A 14,087-nucleotide genomic window follows, 5' to 3' on the forward strand; every position below is an offset into this window, starting at 1 on the left:
TAAAAGAAAAAGTAATAATTAAATAATTTGCATTCTAGATACACGTAGGGGTGAGGAGAAAAGTAATTGGCTCATTTATCAATTTATATTCCAAATTATTTATAAATTTACATTCAAAATATTATAAGTAAATAAGAATTTTCTCAATAACATATAGGAAAAGACAAGATTTGTTACTTGTCATCATCTCTAGCATTCAGTATTGTTGCATGTTAATTTTCTATAATTCACTAAAAACATGTTCTATTCCATGCCACCTTTGAATAAACTTGAGCAATTAAAGCATTATTACGCGGGCCCCCCAAAAGAAAGAAAAAAGCAGCAATTAAAGCATATAAGCAACAAGACAAAAAAACATAACACAAGGAAGAGAACGAAACATGTTTAAGGCAAGGTGGAGAGAAGTTACAAGCAAAGTGATTCATGATACTGCCTACTAGCTTTTGGAGAGAGAGAGAGAGAGAGAGAGAGAGAGAGCGCTTAACTTTGTTATTGTTACAAGAAGTCCAAATTACACCATGACATTTCCACCAACACTAGACAACATTAAGATGAACATGATCTAAAAAGCATAAGACAGGAAAAAGGGCCAAAGAGATGGAATACAAGTTTACAAATTGAAAATAAAATGCACCTCTTCTAACGACCAGAATGAAATCAAATAAAAAAGTTAAAAGATATAGGACCAAAAATTGACAAACATCTCATTCATTTTTAGAAGAGACTTTCTTATGTTGTCCATGCCTCTCCTTTATTTTCTCAGCCTTCCCATTCCCATTCCCATTCCCATTCCCTTTGAGCTGGTTGCTCACCGATCCCTCTTGAGCACTGCACATCTGAGACTTTAACCTAAACCCAAATTTCTTAGACACATTTCCCCATTTACTAGAACCCTTTACCCGACCTAACTTCTCAATCTCTTGCCTCATATTTGAACACTCCTTCTCAAGCTCAGATACCCGCATTCTCATGTTATCCATCCCTACTTTCAAAACCTGATTCTCCCTCACTGCTGAGGCCCACCCTCCCTCATTTGAACCGGCAAACCCACTTCTTAACTGTCTCGATCCATCCAGATTGTCTGAAACCAGAAAGCAGCCCGCGATGGAAGTCCTAAGCTGAAGCTGTTCAAAGAAGAGAACCTGAACCACTATTCTTAGGGGTAGCCTCTCGTTCTGTGCGGCATGGGTACATGCTTCTAAGGATAGCTTCTGGCAGTCCATCAACCTGCAGAGTTGCTCTCTGTCTGACTCTGCCAACCATGGGTGTGACTGTAGTTTCGAAAATAACAGGGAAAATTAATAAGCTAAAACATCATAATTGAAATCTTCCGATGCCCATCTTATTACAATCTGCTCATTTTTTTTTTTTTTCCCCTTTTAAGATCATAATGACATAATATTAATTTTGGGCAGTGGTAGCATAATTGCTCCACCAACGCTTAACTATGCATAAAAGACATGCAGAGAGGAAATGAAAACAGACAAGCAGGACGCATAGAGGAATTTGGTTGGCTAAACTAGTTGGTTTTAGGTTGAGAATGAACAGGTAAGAACAAATTTACCAGACAAAGAGCATATAGACAGACAAGGTCTCTTAACAAAAACCATCAGATCTCTCCTAAACAAAACCTAAGCATAATCAAACATTCAGACAATTAGTTTCAGTGAATTCTGGATGGACAACGACTTAGTCATTACCTTCAGATATATATCAACAGCACGATAAAGACCATCATCCAAAGGTCTGGCATAGTCTGGCACTGCAGCAGCAAGAGCCTGAAACTTGGGGAGCTTCAAATTGACATCAGGGGCAACCTCTGCCAGGTATCCATCAATGAGCTTGGCCACCATTGTAATGGGTGTCAACGAAGGTGATCCAATCAGCTGGCCATCATCAATTGAACATGGAGAGGCCCCACCAGTAATTTGATCCATGGCAAGGAAATGCTCCAAAATCCGTTGTACACAATCAACATTATATAGCGTTTCCATGGAATAAGAAAAATTGGGCATCAAGAGGTCTTCTAGTGTGGCTTGATCAAGCTGCATGCCAATCCTTTTTTCTAAATTTGAGATGCAGTTAGGGTTCGCTCGAAGAATCATTGCAGTTCGTAGGAGACCAAACAGGAACTTGGTTGGCACTAGACCTTTCTGCACTGGAAGTAACTGATCAATCTCTTCTACTAATAGTTTCTGGTCTTCTTCTGATGATGGAGTCCCTAAGGACACTGGTGGTAGACGGGAACTAGATTCACTGGTTCCCTGCCGCCGATTCAGCCCAGGAAGATACTTCTTCGCATAGAAAGTGATGGACCCTGCAATAATTTCCTGTTTGATGCCACGGGATTCCATGATAGAAATCAACCTTTTGTAGAGTGGCAAGCTTAAGGTTGACACATCTTCATACCACCAATCTGAAGTAGAGTTCTTTGGTCTAGCTCCGGTGCTTATCCCATTCCACAACACACTCCCACCGGGACTCTGCATGGGCCCCTCATGCTCCTTGACAGGCCATCCAAATAGATTTGGATCGGTAGACGCTTTCATGGCGAGTGACTCAATGCACCTTTTTGTAATGTGGAGATCTTCCGCATAAGGTAGAACATCATCACAAGTTTGGAGTGCCTTGAGGGAGTCCTTCCAATTCCGAAGGACTACTTGATTGAGAAAGACTTCAGCTTGTGAAATTAAATTGCTCTCCCCATACTCCTCAGTCATTTCAAGAAATTCAGCAGCACATCGCAGGTATACAATATTTGAGGCAGTAAGTTCAAGTTTCACCCCATAGCAAAACTTGGCTACCAGTTCAAATGTTTTAGCCCCACCAGGTATGTCTGGGAGGTTTATAACACATCCTTCTTCTACTTCCTCAGATGCTTCTGAAATCAATCTTTCCATAACCCCACTCCTAGAGAGTAAAGGGAACTGCATCAAATGGTAATTAAAAGTCATAATTTATAAATGGTCTTCTAATACCCAAAACTTTATTACATTTGCCACCTGTAGATGTAAGTGCTCATTGCAACTCATATGAAAGCAGTAAACAAATCATAAATAATGAATGAAACAAAATAAACATACTAGTACAAAGTACAAAAGTTAGATTTTGGAAAAGGCAGGACTTGATTTAGACGCCACCTCACTTGAGCACTTTTCACTGACTAAGTTTCAAAAACCTTAAATAACAGATCTTGTTTAATAAGGCATACACTTGCATATATGAGATAAGAGTAAATGGTTACTAAAAGGATTGCTGCATCCTGTAATTACTTCTAAATTACAGTGCATAAACATTGGTGAAATACAAAGTTCAACTGCCACTGACTTCCCGCCAAAAATCAACCAGCTTTAGCAAACAAACAACTGGCAATAGTTTGTGCTAACAGAATATGGTACATACACAAGTAGACTGACATGAAGAAACACACATTTTTTTGAAAGGGGTAGGAAGGGAGAGAGACTTTCTCCTAATATACGAAAAAGTTTACATCATGTGTTTTATAGGAACAGCTATCGAGTTCTATTTCCATTCATCAAGAAGGAAGAATCAGTTACACATTGTATTGGAGATCATGTAGCCAATGATGTGCCTTTATTGCATTTATTAATAAATAAATGAGAAGGATCTCAATACAATATATAATAATAAGCCAACTACAGTAGAAAATAAGTTATATAACAGCAGAGAGGAAGTAAATTCAAACATCAAGAATTACCTTGTGAAGATGGAATGACATTTCTCCAACTTCAACAACAATATCACTGGGAAGGCCTGTCGTGCAGAACCTACAATCGTCCATGTATAACTGACGTTACTCTAAAATTAACAGGGGATGTGAGGAATTAATTAATAAAAATGAAAACAGTTCAGCGCAGTAATGATCAAAGTAAAGGATCATGCATCGCATTCCTTCTGTATAATAAAAATTTGAAGAAAGCCATACCATGCAGCAATAGTTCATCTTCAATACAGGCACACATGTCAAAATAGTTGTTGACACATTATGAAGCGTATCATATCCACAACAAAAGGAAAAAAAAAAAAAAAAAAAAAAAGAAGAAGAAGAAGAAGATATATATATATATATGTACATGAATAAAAGTTGTTTCAGAATTTGGAAGCACTGTTACTTTCTCATCCTACTGAACAAACGCCATTATGAAAACAAAAATGAAGAAGAAGATCTGCCTCCTTTCTTCTTCAACTTCACAAATATACTGGTTACATACGTTCCATGTAAGTTGATGGTTCTAAGTGTGCATTTGAATATGCTTGAATCTTGATGTACATTGAATTGATGGTAACTTAACAGATAGCTTTGACCCTAAAAATTACTTCACCACCATGCCACATCACCTATTTCCTCAAACTACCAAACAACTTTTCCTATATACAACGTTCAAAGAGGTCTAAACGACCCTTTTTTTCTTTTTTTCTTTTTTTCTTTTTTTTTTTTTCAGTTTACAAGGATAAGAAACTGAAAAGTTTTTTAGTGTTAAGGAGAAAATATTGTCGGTTGGAATTGCCTTTATAGCATGTAAATGTGATATGTAAACTAATAAAAAAAATAAAAAATAAAAAAAGGGGACAAACAATAAGCTAAGTACCCTAAACAAAATTTGACTCAAACTAATATTGTTAAAGTGGTAGTGAGAATATATTCATCTAAAATATGGACACCCAGACTCCAGAATAATAATGATAAAGATATTAAGACAATTCCCAGTATACATGGGTTATGAAGAAGTTTAAATTGAAGATATGAAAGGGGCATACCAGGCCTGTCCTTGCCTTTGGAAAGCATCACCTTTGGATCCTAATTTCATGCAAGCCATTTCCTCAGAAAAGCAGAAGCGAGGTTACAGAAAGCTAAGCTATTGAAACGCCCCAAACTCAGCTCACTTAAACACTGGAAACCCGAATTCAACCCAGAAAAGGCTCTAAATTCAAGGCAAAGCACAAGAAACTGCAAAACAGGGCAGTTTCATTAAGCAGAAACAGTAGCCCAGGAGCCTTTTACCCTTAAGCACCACTTTGAAACCAAAATCCGGAAGCGGCTCCTAAAAACCAAAATTTGAAATTCTCAACCAAATACTTCAGAACGCTGAAACAGCAACACAATGTGGCTACTGTCCTGATCTGTCTGCCACAGACAAATCCAAAGTTGCACAAACCCACTGAATTTCCAGCAAAAATTGTCCCAAATCTACCATTAAATGAAACATAAACCAGTGAATCCCTTCACAAACCACCTGCTCTCAATCATTGAAAAGATAACCACTCCATAAGCTTTTACCTACGTCCTTCAACACAGACTCCCGAATCTAAACCTAAAACTCTTCCAGTTAAAATAAAAGCTCCTAATTCACACAACCAGTTCAGGTCAACCCCTCCAATATTCTCCCCCAAAAACTTAAAAAATGCTCCCTTTTTTTTTTTTTTTTTATCCCTTAGCCCTTTAACCCACCAAGAAAAATCCAAAAAATCGAAGGCATATGAGACACAAGGGACCAAAACCACTAATACCCGGTAAAGAAAAAGTACAAAAGAATTACTGTGTGTGCTAAAATAATGTCTGTAAAGCCATCATATAAGCGAGACCCATCAGCCAAAAAGACAAGCAGCAGAGGCAGACAGACTCTCAAAGTCTTAAGAAGAACCCAACATTATTAATTGCGTTTGCAGCTCCTCGCTCACACTTACCCACAAACACATGTGGGGTCAATGCCTTGGAACATACTCATTGCTTCTCTAGAACTGTGGTTTAAGAGAATCTTTTGAAAAAAAAAAAGGCCACAGGAATTAGGAATACTGCAATTGACCAATAAAAGAGAAAAAAAAAAAAAAAAAAAAAGAGTTATTAAGAGATAATCTTTTGTATTTATTAAGGAGAATTTTTTAGTTTAATGACGAGCCTGAAGCTAACAGTTATCTGTACATGTCCAGCTGGGCCATGTGGCTGCATTAATTCCTCACTGGGATACCCCCCTACACAAACAATTTATTTTCTTTTATATTTTTTTATTTTAATAATTTAATGAGCTTGACATTTCTTTTTTGATTTTCCGGCCATCATCATATTATAAAACAATTAAAAATTGACAGTTCCACCAATTCTTAATAGGGGAAAAAAAAAAAAACCATAAAATAAAAAATAGGCCGTTTAAATTTATTTATTTATTATTGTCCCCCATGGCCATGCAAGTCCGCAAGGGTGAGGGGACCAAACTTTGTATTGAATTTGGAGATAAATGATAGCTCTCTGGCTATTGTCAGTTACAAGTATTGAGAGCATTGAAGGGCACGTTTGGAATGTTAATAATATGAAACGACCTTTTTACAATTACCTTTATTATTTGCATTACATGTTGTATTAATGTAATATGATTGATCGATCTTGGTCAATAACAATAAGGAAATTTCTTAAATTTTATGCTAGATTTCTGTTAAGAGTTTTACTAAATATATAAACTATGCACCTATATAGTTCACGTCGACATCCTATGTAACCAACAAATGTTTGCATTATTTACCAAAAAAAGACATATCTTTGCATTATTTTTGTAATAAAAGTGATAGTTAATTTAAAAACTTCCTACTGTTACATATACTTTTTAAAATTTTTATGAATTTATTCAGATAAAATCTTCAATTTTAATGTATTTGTGTCTTTATAAGATATCTATTAGATGCCATTTGGTAAATTTCTATTTCTCGAGTCCTAAAGATATGAGAAACTAATCACATTATTCAAAACATAAAACAACCAAATACATGGGTGTTTTTTTTTTTTTTTTAAAAAAAATTATCTTAAAATAAGTAGTAAAAAGATTTTTAGTTGAGAATCCTACATTGTTTTTCTAATTATAATCTATTCGTAATTTATTCAATTTCATAAGAGATTTCGTGGGCAGTATAAGGAGTACAAGGTTCAATTGGATTCTAAGGAGGGCAACCATGATAGTGTCGTTTAGACACACCTTTAATTCCCAAATATTGTGATTGATATGCAATAATTTTCATGTGGTTGATCATTATTTAAGTTGGTAAACAATAAAATTTTTTTCTTGCTATTGATTTTTATTATGCAATTATATTTCTTATTTATAAGAATTGATTATGTGAATCCTAGATGATCTATAGATAGAACTTACAACAAATGCGTTATACCATAGACACGAACAGAATCTTTGCAAACAAAACCAATTCACAAGCTTGGTCCATGATAAAATCATGAAAATATATTTTCAAATTCTAAATTCAACCAAATTTGTGTAAAGCCAGTTGTAAATTTTAAATTTCACAACGGCAATAATATTTTATTTTGTTTTATTTTATTTTTTGAAGGTGGAAAGTTCAAACAACCGCAATAATTGAATACCCATTTTTCGCTACTATGAAACTTGGTGATCATATTACTAATTTGATGAGATGCATTTGAAACTGCACATATATATATATATATATATATATTGCTGATTTTGATTACTGCACATATATATGTACATACAATCATAACAATAATACATAGTTTGGCTCCACCAGGTATAGAGCAATAATAAGTTTCTATATAAAAATAACCCAAAGTTTCGGTATATATTTATATACAGTCATTTCACTTTTATAATTTTTCAGAAAAATTTCATTTAGGTGTTTTCAATTTTATCTTATTTATAGTTAGACTTATGCTTTAAAAAAAATATTGTTTGGTCTTCATTTGTCAATTTTTATAAATTAATTTTAACAATAAATACTACGATTTTATTTTTGCAATATTATTCAATTTTAAAATGTTGATTTATAACATTTATTTGGCTTTTAAATGTAAACATTAATTAAAAAATTGATAAATATGTATAATTTAATAAATATAGACAACTAAAAGAAAATTAATAATAATTTTTCAAAAGCATAGTTTAAATGTTATTATGGAGAAATTGAGAGTATTTAAAAGAAATTTGTCTTCATTTTTATATAATTGTATTACGGTTAAAATTTAAAAATATATTTGAAGCTTATACAAATTTAATAAAATATCAAAAATATAAAAGAATTAACTCATATTAATCTCAAATATATTTTTAAATTTAATTTTTTTAATAATTGAGAAACTAATAAAAAAGGTTCTTGTGATTTTCTATTAAAGCAGTCCTAATCTATAAATACATATATATGATTTTCTATTAAAGCAGTCATAATCTATAAAATACATATATATATATATATATATATATATATATAGATATGATCACTTTATTAATGTCCAAATGAAGTAGTTCAAGGTAGGGCTTATTTGATTCCATTTCAATTTGTTGTAAAAAATGATCCATGCACAAAAGAGTGGTATATTCAACCTCCTCCACACACAATCAGCTAGCTAGGTGCATGACTTTCTGCACTCTAACTAATAAATCTGTTTCCAAATTTGTTGCATATATATAAATATATGTATTCAAACATTTCTCAAATAGAATATGTGATCGATGTAATAAAAGAGTAAAATGGGATTTGATAAATAGAAGTTATTACAATCGATTTTGATATGGTAAAAAATTTATAAAAAGAAATTGAAAGAAATAACTATAAACAGTTATCTGATCAAAAACATTTATGCAAATCTAACAGCTATAATTAATACTATTTTTTTTTTAAATTTTTTACCATATTATTTTTGTTAATATACATATGTATATGTGTGTGTATATATATATATATATATATAGAACATTGTAATTAAATTAATATAAATGACTTAAACAGAGAAGGAAATTAAAAACTATACATAATCTGAACAAATGACACAATAATCAAAGAGGAAGACAATAAACGGCCAGAAATAGGGACCTTTTAATACTATTTATAAATATATTTTTTCGGTAATTATGAACGTGAATGATAAGGCCTTGTTGATGTGATACACTAATAAACTTCCAGTTGTATGGATGTAATATTCAACTTCCATAATCAATAATTGTATTTATTGTCTCTCGATCGGGATATTAATTTATTCTCGTCAGTTTTCAATGAAAAAAATAATAAATAAAAAAATCATGGATCCAAAGCCTTCATATGCTGATAATTATATTTAACCGGCCTTAAAATCTTTTAGCTAGAATGACAAAAATGAGATATAAATTTTGCTCAAGTTTTCAAATTGGGTTTATAAAACTTGAGTTTATATTGTATTTTCCAAGAAATAATGTCACAAGTCAAAATACACCATCATAATTCCAATATTTTATTATTATTTTGAAGAAAAAGCTAATTAATGAAAGCAAGCCATTGAATCGCCACTGTTGCATGTGGAGCGGAGATAATGTGGGAAGCAAGTGCGTTAGAGGAGATGGGGTGTTCTTTTCTTGCCTTAAAGGAAACGGTTTCCGAACCTCAATGTGTATTGAAATTAGCAGCAAATTGATTGATTTGCACATTGCACCTTCAGTTTGTATCCCCTGAGTCTACATTAATTGCTTAATTAATTAATTTCTGTATATAATTTACACAATAATTAAGTCGGAAGTCATGAGTAGTGAAGAATGAATTAACTAATTATTAATATATAGGAGTAGAAATATTCATATATCATATATGGTTTAGATAAACATATATATGAAATAATAATCAAGAAACGTATGTATATATATACACACACTTAATTAAGCATCAAACATATATCTAAAATTAGCAAATATAGCTGGCATCCTGCAGCCATCTTAAGCCATGAATTAATCAGCAGCTTGAAAACTGTAATCCCAATTGTATGGACCAAATTACCAAATGAGTGGTGGGGAAATAAGTAGTTTGTTTTTGTTTTATTCTTTTTTTAGTAACATTTGTTAGTATAAAAGCAGAGTTACACCATTTTTCGACTCCCAAGCGATCACATCCTGTATTGTTAACCCCAGAAGGTCCATCTTTTGGGGAAAATGGCATTATATCCATCAACTTGGCACAGAAGAAGTACATATGGGATCTATTTTGTTGCTTTACTTTTTGCCTGCTCTTCCTCTTCGCTGCACGCTGCTCCATGTAACTATAACGACCTACCTAATAATCTCTTATTTTTACTATATAAATTATATATCATTTCTAAGAACTATTCTATTCCCCTTATTTCCATCTATTATTTTTTCTAGAATTAATTTGTCATACACGAAATAATTTGTTTTTTTCTTTAAATCGATAACCAAAAATTTGGGCATTTTCTTTTTTTTTTTTTTTTTTTTGTTCGTTGCAGTGGTGGTGAAAGTGCCAGCAGGAGGGTCAACTTATGAATTGCAAGTGCCTGATGCTGCAACGGCTGAAGAATTAAAAGTAAAGTCAACAGATTTTCCAAGCGATTTTGTCTTTGGTGTTGCTACTTCTGCAGCCCAGGTAATATTTTAAACACAACAATTAATTTAAGTAATCCATTTTTTATTAGCAAATCGTACATATATATGTATATATATATATATATATATATATATATATATATATATTATGTATGCAAATATTTGATTGTTGTATATGGGTGTTAATTAATTGTAGGTCGAGGGCTCGCCAAATGTAGAAGGCAAGGGACAAAGCGTTTGGGAATACTTTGCTGAAAAATTCCCAGGTTTTGACCGGTCTATTCTTTTTTATTTTTACTTATATTAGACGTTTATCAATTGGTCAACTACTTAGATTCTAACAATTTCCTCGTAATTTCTTATTGTTAGGTACTGTGATGAATAATACCTTATTCCCTAAAGGAGTCGATTCTTATAGGCGATACAAGGTACTAGTAATTAATCAGCCACATGATTTTTCTTCCGGTGTCATATTAATTAGGAATTTTAGCCATATGTGTTTTTAACGTTGACGTGTACATATATGTATTTATGTGAAATTGGCATATGGTATCTATGTAGGATGATTTGAAGCTTGTGAAGGACCTTGGTGTAGACTCTTACAGATTCTCCATTCCATGGACTAGGATTTTGCCCAGTATGTTGTTTGTTCAGCCGCATTTTCTTGCTTAAATTGAAGACCTTTTTGTTTGTATTGTTCCTAACAAATGTTGCATATATGCCAATTTTGTGCAGAGGGATCGTTAAGTGGTGGGGTAAACCAGCAGGGTGTTGATCATTACAATAGCTTAATCGATGAACTGATAAAAAATGGTAGGAACTAGCTATTGCTAACACATTTCTAAATCCTAATAGGGCATTTCTTGCATTTCTAATATTCTTCAACACACAGGCATCAAACCCTCTGTCACGATTTTGCATTTTGACTTGCCACAAGTTCTACAGGACAAATATGGAGGATATTTGAACCGTTCATTTATGTAAGCAAGCACTTATGCACTTGATGATTTCTATACAATTAAATTTATAATGTATACATACATACATATATATATATATATATATATATATATATACATATATGTATATTGTATCCTTCCTCTCATTTATGTATGCTTGTGCATGCAGAGATGATTTCAAGGATTACAGTGACTTCTGTTTCAAGACTTTTGGAGATAGGGTAAAAAATTGGGTTACCATAAATGAGCCAAAAGTTCTTGCCCAGTATGGGTATGAAAATGGTTGGGCACCACCAGGCAGGTGTTCAATTTCAATCCCAGGAAGTTTTTGCACCGTTGGTGGTAATTCTTCCACAGAACCTTACATGGTAGGCCATAACCTTATCCTTGCTCATGCTACTGTATATAACTTGTACAAAGAGAAATACCAGGCAACACAAGGGGGACAAATTGGTATTGCTCTTAATACTAAGTTCTACGAGCCTTATTCCAATTCAGCTGAGGATAAAGCGGCAGTAAATAGAATGCTAGACTTCGAGTTGGGATGGTAATTCAATTAATTACTTCTTCAAGTAATACTAATTGATCAATTCATTTTATAATTGAGTGAAATTTTTCTTTCTGCTTTTATATATGTATATATATGTATAGGTTTGTAGAACCCTTGGTGTTTGGAGATTATCCAAAGAGCATGACAGAGCTGGTGAAGGATAGGCTACCCAAATTTACAGAGGAAGAGAAAAGTATGCTCAAGGGTAGTTACGACTTCTTGGGAATCAACTACTATGTTTCAGCATATGCTAGAGATGTGCCTATTCCTTTACCTAAAGCAATGTTGCCTCATGCTATTGATGCAAAGGCAGCCGACCAACGTAAGATCGATTATTTTAATCTTAACATATATTATTATTTCAATAAGATGATCGGAAACAAATAAAAATAAAATAACCAATAATCAACTAAGCAATTTAACTAATATATATATATATATATATAAATTCTTCATTATTAATATTGTCTACGTTTTGATTAATGTTGCAGAATTGGGAAAGGATGGACTTCCTCTCGGTTTTCCAGTTAGTATATATTTAATGTTCTAGCTAGCTCATCTTCTCGACTTAATTCATCGATTAGAATAAAAAAAATGATCTTTATACATAGAAAAATGAAGTCTCCCTTTCTACGTTTAATATTCGTATTAAATGTTTACACAAATTAATTTGCAGACAAATGGAAGTTATCCACTTGGATTACAGAGACTGTTGGAGTTCATGAAACAAAAATATCAAAACCCCGCCATCTACATTACAGAAAATGGTCAGCAGATTATTTTTCAGATGCTTAATTTGCATAGAAACATATAATGATATATACACACTCATTAAACTGGCTTTTCTCTGTATGCAGGGCTTGGTCAGATGAGGTTCCCAAACATCCCAGTTGAGGTGGTATTGAAAGATACATCCAGAATTACCTATAATCTTCGACATTTGAATGCGATTAACAAAGCCATAAAGTAAGCTGCTAATTATAACCTTATAATCTTTCTAATATCATTAATTAGCTAGTAATTATTGAGATGGATTACATATTAAAGGAAGATCAAATTAAATCATAATTACATTGGTCCAAAATATTAAGGGAAGGGAAGGACTTTGGACTACTGCATTTGTTAATTAATTCTATGTTTTATTTTCACAGGAACGGTGTGAATGTCAAAGGCTACTACTCTTGGAGTTTACTTGACGATTTTGAATGGGGAACGGGCTTGCTGTTCCAATATGGATATTACTACATTGATTTCAGCAATGACTACAAACGTGTTCCTAGATTGTCTGCTAAGTGGTACCCAGGTTTCCTTCAAGATAAACATTAGAACTCAAAACCCTCTTACAATTTCATATCCTATGCATAAGCTCTTTTATAAGAGCTCACTCATGTAAATGATAAAGGAAATGAAAATGGTGGGGAGCGTTGGAGCTTCAATTTCTTCAATAAATTATTTATTTATTTATTATAAAAATAATAATAATCTGTAAATCATTTATTTGATTCGATTATTTTTATTATTATGAGCCATTACTTTATTGTTGGCGTTAATATGATTTACAGACTTTTAATTTCACGATATTAATTATAAGTGGGCTTCTAATTTTTTTTTTTTTAATTGAGACCTGTAGGTTTCTAATTTTTATTTTTTGATGAACCGTGTGGGTTCCTATTTGATTCAATATATAATGTAGGTTTGAGCCTTTCGGCGATTTAGAAGTAGGTGCGTGTATATTTACCAAAACATCACAAAAAAAAAAAAAATATATTTATATATATATATATATAGAAATATTTAAAAATATCGAATATCGGTAAAAAATTATAAAAATAATAAAAATTTATTTTAAAAAATAAAAAATTTTATTGAAACTTTAGAATTAGCTTATTTAATCCATTATTTATCAAATTGATTATAAAACTTGCTAAAATATTGAATGGATGTTATATTTTTTTTAGTGAATTGATTTATAATAAGCATTAGTAACCATAGATGAATTATTATTAATAAAAATATATCAAAAAATATATATATGATATAAAACAATTATTACAATTATGCTATAGATCATAAATGTTATCTTAATATCACATAAAACTTCTGGATGATTGAAAATCATCGATTTCCTCCTCATTTTGATTTTGAGATGTGAAGTGTGAGAAGTAGTTATAAAAATATGTATTTTCTTGATAATTTTGCATATAATTATTAATATGCCAACCATATGGATCTTGCATTATT

General features: G+C 32.2%; 2 protein-coding genes across 2 annotated transcripts; one reads left to right on the forward strand and one right to left on the reverse strand.

Moving 5' to 3' along the window:
• Positions 1-366: 366 nt before the first annotated feature.
• On the reverse strand, positions 367-5,779 carry LOC107417065 (BTB/POZ domain-containing protein At1g30440). The gene is made up of 4 exons (XM_016025655.4): positions 4,780-5,779; positions 3,719-3,788; positions 1,701-2,927; positions 367-1,271 (listed from the first exon to the last, which is right to left on the reverse strand). The coding sequence occupies exons 1-4, from the start codon at positions 4,836-4,838 to the stop codon at positions 705-707; spliced, it is 1,923 nt and encodes a 640-aa protein (XP_015881141.3). The 5' UTR covers positions 4,839-5,779; the 3' UTR covers positions 367-704.
• Positions 5,780-9,871: 4,092 nt separating this feature from the next.
• Positions 9,872-13,383, forward strand: LOC107415658 (beta-glucosidase 13). Its single transcript, XM_016024058.4, has 13 exons — positions 9,872-10,032; positions 10,241-10,377; positions 10,534-10,603; positions 10,707-10,765; positions 10,899-10,974; positions 11,073-11,150; positions 11,230-11,317; positions 11,466-11,843; positions 11,948-12,168; positions 12,338-12,372; positions 12,523-12,613; positions 12,704-12,812; positions 12,998-13,383. Exons 1-13 carry the CDS (start codon positions 9,930-9,932, stop codon positions 13,170-13,172), a joined length of 1,620 nt encoding a protein of 539 aa, XP_015879544.3. The 5' UTR covers positions 9,872-9,929; the 3' UTR covers positions 13,173-13,383.
• Positions 13,384-14,087: the final 704 nt, after the last annotated feature.

The sequence above is a fragment of the Ziziphus jujuba genome, chromosome 1 (assembly GCF_031755915.1).
Source record: "Ziziphus jujuba cultivar Dongzao chromosome 1, ASM3175591v1".
NCBI classification, from domain to species: Eukaryota; Viridiplantae; Streptophyta; class Magnoliopsida; order Rosales; family Rhamnaceae; genus Ziziphus; species Ziziphus jujuba.